The following is a 7,850-nucleotide window of genomic DNA, read 5'->3' on the forward strand; positions in this document are numbered from 1 at the left end:
TATATATATATATATATATATACTTTTATTTGTGCAATATCTATCACTGTCTTCTTCATATCTATATAGCTATATAATAAATATAGCTACAGCGATAGATATATACTGATATAGGTGTAGATATATACATATCTTTTGTTTAGAAAGTCTTGTATATTTGTTATAATGGCTACCCTTATCCCAATATCTTTAAATATCAACTTTAAGTCCCTCTGTTTTAGGCTACTATCAATTATTGTATTTTTAGCTTCATGGCTCCAGAGTTCCTTGTTCTGCTGTTTTCCTAGTGTTCAAAATATGGCCTCTTATTTTACAAAATCTCTGCTCCCTTCCACCCCCACTTTTATCAGGTTCTTCCCTATTCTTAAACCCTGGTGGCGTAGTGGGTAAGTGCTACAGCTGCTAACCAAAAGGTCAGCAGTTTGAATCCACCAGGCACTCCTTGGAAACTCTACAGAGCAGTTCTACTCTGTCCTATGGGGTAGCTATGAGTCAGAATCAACTCAACAGCAATGGGTTTGGGTTTTTTTGGTCCCTATCCTTGGCTCCTATCACCCCTGCTTAATCTAGATTCTATTCCCAGCCATTTCTCCTCAGAGCAGGGCTTTGTCCTAAAAGGGAGCTTTAGCTGGTTAATTTCAAGAGTCCATAGGATCAAGACTGCTCCAGAAACATCCAACCTTACCAGGTATCTCAGTTTCTTAGTGCTGCTGTAACACAAGTGAGTGGTTTTAAAGAACAGAAATTTATTTCTCACAATTTAGAGACTAAAAGTCTAAACTCAGGGCACTGGATATAGGGGAAGGCTCTCTCTCTGTCTGCTCTGGGGGAAGATCCTTGTCTCTTTCAATGTCTGTAGCGCGAGCGTTCCTCAGTTCCTTAGCGATCTTCACATGGCATCTGTCTCCCCTTCCCCCGTTTTATACTTACTCTTGTCTAATCTGCTCTTTTTATAACTCAGAAATGATTAGGTTTAGGACAAAAATGGGACAGTGTGACACATACAGGGGTTAGAATTCCAACACATATTTGGGGGGACACAATTCAATCCATAACACCATAGTTCCTTTGTTCCTTCCTCCCTGGTTTTAGGGGCTGTCTTCAGATCAGCCCACCACACTTTCCAGTGAGAGCTGCTAGCAATTTGGGGAGACAACAGCAATCGTGTTGCCTTTCCTCCACTTCCTCATACACACTTGCTGATACCACACACATCTTGTCAGTGGTTGTTTCCCTTGTTTATATTTTGGGGTTCAGGAAGATATCTTGTCACCTAGCTCGTTTTTAGATTTTATATAGTCTGTAGTTTTGTGGTTTTGTCATCTTAGTAGCTGTGTCTATTTTTATAGACATTCAAAGAGACTAAAAACCTAAGCCTCCCTGATAACTTCTCATTTTCTCCCTGAACTTTTAATAATAACAAGGTGGTGTCTTAGTCATCTTGTGCTGCTGTAACAGAAATACCACAAGCTGATGTCTTTAACAAACAGAAGTTTATTCTCTCATAGTCTAGGAGGCTAGAAGTCTGAATTCAGGGCGCCAGCTCCTGGGGAAGTCTTTCTCTCTCTGTAGACTCTGGAGGAAGGTCCTTGTCATCAATCTTCCCCTGGTCAAGGAACTTCTCAGTGTAGGGATCCCAGGTCCAAAGGACATGCACTCCTGGCTCTACTTTCTTGGTGGTATGAGGCCCCCCATCTCTCTGTTCACTTCTTTCTTTTATATCTCAAAAGAGATTGATTTAAAACAAAATATAACTGCTTCTAATCCTACCTCATGAACATCATACAGGCAGGATTTACAACACATAGGAAAATCACATCAGATGACAAAATGGTGGACAATCACACAATACTGGGATTCATGGCCTAGTCAAGTTGACACACATTTTTGGGGGACACAATTCAATCCATAACAGTGGGTCTGCCTTAAAGTGACAGGTTCTTAAAAGCAAAAGACCAACTTCTCAATTCTAAAATAGAGAAACAAAGATGAAAGCTCATTCATATAAAGAGTACACAGCAAATATCCATAATTCCTAATTATGAATAACTAATTGAAACATATCATCAGATTTAAATGCTTATATTTTCTGCAGAAAAAAATCTATACTGAAATTATGAACCATTCTCTTCCAGGCAGGATCAGCGTGAACAGAGATCCTAAGGGCATGAAACACAGCCTTTCTGAAAAAGTAAGTCCTGCCTCTGACTGAAAGATTCCGTAGCTTAAGATATTTCTGGGATCATTTCCAGAAACACATGTAATTTAGAGCATTCAGTGTCTGACTACCTACTGCCAACAATCATTCTGTTCTCCCCACCTTTGAATGAATGCAGGATACAACAATTTGAGAAAAAAGGTCATCCCCCATTGTCTACCAATGAAAGTCAAAGACAGATATGTCTGCGTGTAGCACACATCTGTGCCCAGGTTTGTATATTCTAAACATGAACCGAGATCTCAAGTTTTGACACTGTTATTTTAGAACATTAGAAGTCTATGTTATAAAAAAATATAATTGGCCTAAAGCTATTGGTTCCCTTTCAAACTTAATAATTCATTAAATTTTGTGGCTCACCTACAGTGGCTCCATGGGAGAACAGACCTGGAGATCCGCTCCTGTAAAGATTACAGCCTGGGAAACCCTATGGGGCAGTTCTACCCTGTCATATATGGGCGCTATGAGTCAGAATCGACTAGATGGCACCAACAACAATAACTAGCTCAAGGCACTGTGCTTGGTATTAAAGTAAGAGAATGAACAAGATACATTCTGGCCCTCAGAGAGGTCAGAATCTGGTAAATGTATTGAAGTATGTGTATGCATGTATTCAGGGAGAGAAGGTAGCATAGATATCATACAGAATTAAGTCGCTATGAATCGACTTGATGGCAATGGATTTGGTAGCAATATATAGGCAGGCACAAATGGTTAAGCTCTCACCTACTAACTGAAATCCACCCAGCAGCACCTCACAAGAAAGACCTGGCAATCTGCTTTTGGAAGATCACGGCCATTAAAAACCCTATGGAGTACAGGTCTACTCTGACCCATATGGGGTCACCATGAGTTGGAATCGATGGCATCTGGTTTTGTGTTTGTTTGTTGGTTTGTATAGAAATATATAGAAGTGGAAGCAAAGCACTCACGAAGCACTGAGAAGAGAACCTAGGGCATTTGGAAAAAAGCAACTCAGATGAGGGACTGTTTGAGACAGGCGTTGAAGGACAAGCAGCATTTCAGTAGGCAGAAAAGTATATGAAGGACATACAAATCAGAGAGAACAAAGGCAAAGGGATATTTGAAAAAACCCGACGTAGTGCAGGATCATCAAATAATCTGAGCAGTTGGGAAAAAAAAACAGATTTTTATGGTATAAGAACTTAAAAGAGTTCAGGTTGGTTGATTGGATTTCAATTGCTTTTTTATTCTATGCTTGATAAACAAACTGAATATCTCACACTAAATGCAAATTTTCAGATAAATCAGAAAAGTGTAAGATAAGACAACTACGAAAGGGTTAAAATGTTCAGTTCGTGGGGTCATTGGTAGCAACTAGATAGCCAATTATCCCTACTAGTAATTAACCAGTTTGAGTGAATGCTTAGTCCTACTTCAATGCCTTGGCTGCTACATGATACACCTACTTTAGAATCGGAGGCCTTCATTTTTAGCAGTGGAAATCAGCTCTTACATCAAAAAACCAAGAGAACAGATAGTACAGTATTCTATTGCTATTGTTGTTGGGTGTCGTTGAGTCGATTCCAACTCATAGTGACCCTATATGACAGAGCAGAACTACCCCATAGAGTTTTCTTGGCTATAATCTTTATAGAGGCAGATCACCAGGTCTTTCTTCCAAGGTGCTGCTGGGTGGATTCAAACTGCCAACCTTTCGGTTAGCAGTCAATGCTTAACTGTTGTACCAACAGTATACAGCATTCTGTATGAAGTGGAAAATCAAAAACCACTGCTAACTAAGTGGCCTGCGTGGTTCTAGCAACTACAAAATATCAGAATCCACAGGGAAAGTGCCAAATGTTAAAGTGTTTAATAGTCTTTTTTTAAGAAGAAATCTTTTTTACAACTGGCACCTATCACAGTGCTTTGTACAAAGAGGATGCTCCATAAACACTTGTCAAATAGAAAATGAATCTAAGTAGGACTTATAAAATACATAATGTTTTGTCACAAACTATTACAATATTAATACTGTTACCTGGCACACCTAACTCACCTATCCACTGTTTCGTTATCCGACATTTCACATTTACGATAACAGTGAAAAATCTACTATCCAACTATGTTGTGCATTAACGAGGCCGTGGGCATGGCAACAATGACTATGGAGCATTCCCTCCTCCCTCAAGGAGGATCTCAGGGCGGCCTCTGGGAAGCTGGACCACGCTTCCCAGTGCCTTCTGCTCCCTCCTGCTCACGGGGCCACCATGTCCAGTTGCCAGACAGAGCCAGCTTCCTCCATGGCCATGGCCTCCAGGTGGATGGTCAGGCAGCACGGAGCCAGGGGACACCTGTTCTGGGTTCCTAGCTCCTACGCGGCCTGAGGCCCTGCAGCTCAAAATTGTTGTGGGGTGGGAAGGGAGGAAAGAAAGAGGCATCAGAGAGGGTGTTTGGAAGAAACGTGCATGAGTTTAATAACATCCCAAAGTGAGCTGAACCGGGCCTGAAGCCTCCACCTTGGTGGGGCAGGGTGCGTCACCAGGCTGCCAGGGTCCTCACAGGAAGCCCAGAGCCCTGATGACTCACCAGGCTCCCAGACTGTGAACACAGGGCTTACAGGGGTGGGAGCAGAGCCCTGGAGGCAGCTCCCCAAGGGAAGCTCTGACCCAGCACAGGAGGAAGGTGAAGTGGTTAAGCCGTGGGCCCTCCAGCCACAAAGCCAGCCTTTATCCAGCTTTGTCTCCTCCAAGCCTCCTTCTCTGCACAGGAATAACCCATAACTGGACTCATCACAGTGATGAGCACATCAGTAAATCTTAGCTGTTATTTCTATGATCGTATTTTCTAAATAAAAAAAATCAGACAAATGGTCTGAAAACAGAAAAAAAAATCTCCATTTTCATGTAACACCAATTTTCACATAATGAACTGGTCTTTGGAACCTAACCATGTCAGTAAGTGAGGAGTGGGTGTATTACGGGAGCCCTGGTGGTGCAGCGGTTAAAGCGCTCATCTGCTAACCAAAAGGTCAGCAGTTTGAACCCACCAGCCGATTCGCAGGAGAAAGATGTGGCAGTCTGCTTCCATAAAGATTTACAGCCTTGAAAACCCTATGAGGCAGTTCTACTCTGCCCTATAGGCTCACTATGAGTTGGAATCGACTCGAAAGCAGTGGGTTTGGTTTTGGTTGGTTTGGGTGTATTACACTATTATAAACAAATAAATTCACACACACCACATTTTTATGCAAATAACACAACTTTGACAATCGCGCCCTTCCCCTGCGAAGTATTTTCATAGGTGTATTATGCTAATTTTTTGACATGTTGTTGTAAAAAAATTAGCATAGCACGCTAACGAAAATACCTTATAGGGGGAAGGGCACGGTTGGCAAAAAATGTATAACGTGTTATTTGCATAAAAATATCATATACATTATTCACTATTATTTTACAGAAAAACCAAATAGGTTCTATAGTATGAAGGAAAAAATGAGATTTTGAAGATTTTGAAGCTAAAAGATCTAAGTATTCCTAACACTGTTACTTCAAAAGTCAGGTTAAATATTTTAGGTATGGTACTTAGCTTCTAGCAGCTTTCCATTTCTTTATCTGTAAAATGAATATGATAACAATAACTCCTAATACTCTCATTGTGAAATCAAATGAGAGAGTGCATATCAAAGTACCCTGTAAACCAAAGAGTGCCATACAAAATAGTATTAAATTGACTTTTTTCTAGTTGATTTCCCACACCAGAGACATCCTTGTTTCCTCTCCCATATTCGACACAATCTGATCTATCAGACTGTACATCCTCAAAGCATATGCCAAATCCATCCACACTGCACCACCACTATTGCTTCTACTCTGTCCAAACATCATTACTTCTCACCTGGACTTTTGCATCCACCTTCCACCTAGTCTCCCTACTTCTACTCTTGCTCACCGTACCTCCTCTAAGCCATTTAAAAGCCAAAGCTATTTTTAAAACAGAGTCTCTGGTTGGTGCAAATGGCCATGCATGCTTGGCTGCTAACTGAAAGGTTGGATGGAGGTTTGAGTCTAACCCAGAGGCACCTCAGAAGGAAGCCCTGGCGATCTACTACCAAAAATTCAGACACTGAAAAGCCTACTCTGACACCCATAGGGTCACCATGAATGGAACTCAAGGATGGCAACCGGTTTAATCTTTTAAATATGTAAATTGAAACACATTACTCACCTCCCTTCACAGTGAGAAGAAAAGTTTAACTCCTAACCATGGCCAAAGGCCCTACATGATGCGGTCCCTATGAGACTTCATCTCCTACCACTAGTCCCTTCATTCAACAGCTATAGTGGCCCTCTTACTGTTCCTTAAACACTCTACAGGATCATTCCTAACCCAGGGACTTGCATTTCCCAGTGACTCTATCTGGAATGTTCAAGAACTTAGTACTGCTCACTCCCTCACTTCTTCCAAATCTGCTCAAATGTCACTGCCTCAGAAAGACCTTCCCTAAACACCCATCTTGAAATGTTGAGTCTTCCCCTTATCACTCTCTACCCTAGTACTCTGATTTTCTGCATAGCCCTTATTAGTTCTGAAATTATATTACTTATTTACTTGTTTATTTTTCTACTAGAATATAAACATCATGACGGCCATGAAACTGGACTTTCTTGTTAGCCATTGTATCCCAGTATTTGCATAGAGTAGGGGCTCAATTAAAATTTGGTTAATGAATAAGTGAAAAAATATTTCAAATTCCCCCTTTAGTTTATATGTGTTCCACAAAAAATAGTAAAGTGTCTATAAATAACTTTAATGTCATGAGTAAAACTTCAATATTTGTATAGCCTCAAAAGGATTTATCCCACCTTGGAATTGGAAGTGGACTCCAAGAAGCAAAGTCTGTTTCCAAATCCTTCTGCCGCCAAGCATAGTTTCTGTTGCTCTTTGTGGATGGTTGCGGTACACTGCAGAACCACTTCATCATCCTGCAAAGGGGGAGAAAAAGAGGGAAAATGTGAGATTTGACATGACTGGATAAGTCTAAATCAAATCTAGAAGAATATGAATTTGGAACATTTTAAAATCCAGAGTAAATGTAAGAGCAACTGTCTACAAAACTACAGAATCAATTCCGAGAGTAATTTTTATTTGCAGAAAAAGAACTTGGTTTGGGGGTATTGGCATTCAAGGCAAGCAATAGTTTTTTCACTATCATTACTGATCTCAGGAGGCAGCCTGCACGGATAACAGTAAAATACAGGACTTCCATAATATCACCCTTACAGTGATAATCATTAATATTACCAAGACATTATCTCGTATATTCCTATGACATCCTGTATCATCAAGAATGGAACATATTCAAAGCTTGAAACGAATAACAGGGAAAAAAAACCTAGAAAATGCACAAACGTATGTAAACTAAACAACATACTATTAAACTACCAATGAGTCAAGAAATCAAAAGCAAAATCACAAATTTTCTAGAGTCAAATGAATGCACAACATACCAAAACTTACAGAATGCAGCAAAGGCAGTACTCAGAGGGAAACTTACAGCAATAAATGCCTACATGAAAAAAAGAAGCCTAACTCGACAACTCCAGGAACTAGAAAGAGAAGAGCAAACTAAGCCTAAACCTAACAGAAGAAAGGAAAGAACAAAGATCAG

General features: G+C 40.3%; 1 protein-coding gene across 1 annotated transcript in view; it reads right to left on the reverse strand.

The window, feature by feature from the left end:
- RYR2 (ryanodine receptor 2) overlaps nucleotides 1-7,448 on the reverse strand; it is a 529,910-nt gene extending 522,462 nt beyond the window's left edge. Inside the window, exons 1-2 of the mRNA XM_023728152.1 lie at nucleotides 7,398-7,448; nucleotides 7,045-7,164 (exon numbers count right to left, since the gene is read on the reverse strand). Coding sequence (XP_023583920.1) covers nucleotides 7,045-7,164; nucleotides 7,398-7,448 — 171 coding nt within the window. The remainder of the gene's footprint in view (nucleotides 1-7,044; nucleotides 7,165-7,397) is intronic.
- Between the last annotated feature and the right edge of the window lie 402 nt (nucleotides 7,449-7,850).

The sequence above is a fragment of the Trichechus manatus genome, unplaced genomic scaffold (assembly GCF_000243295.1).
Source record: "Trichechus manatus latirostris isolate Lorelei unplaced genomic scaffold, TriManLat1.0 scaffold00021, whole genome shotgun sequence".
NCBI classification, from domain to species: Eukaryota; Metazoa; Chordata; class Mammalia; order Sirenia; family Trichechidae; genus Trichechus; species Trichechus manatus.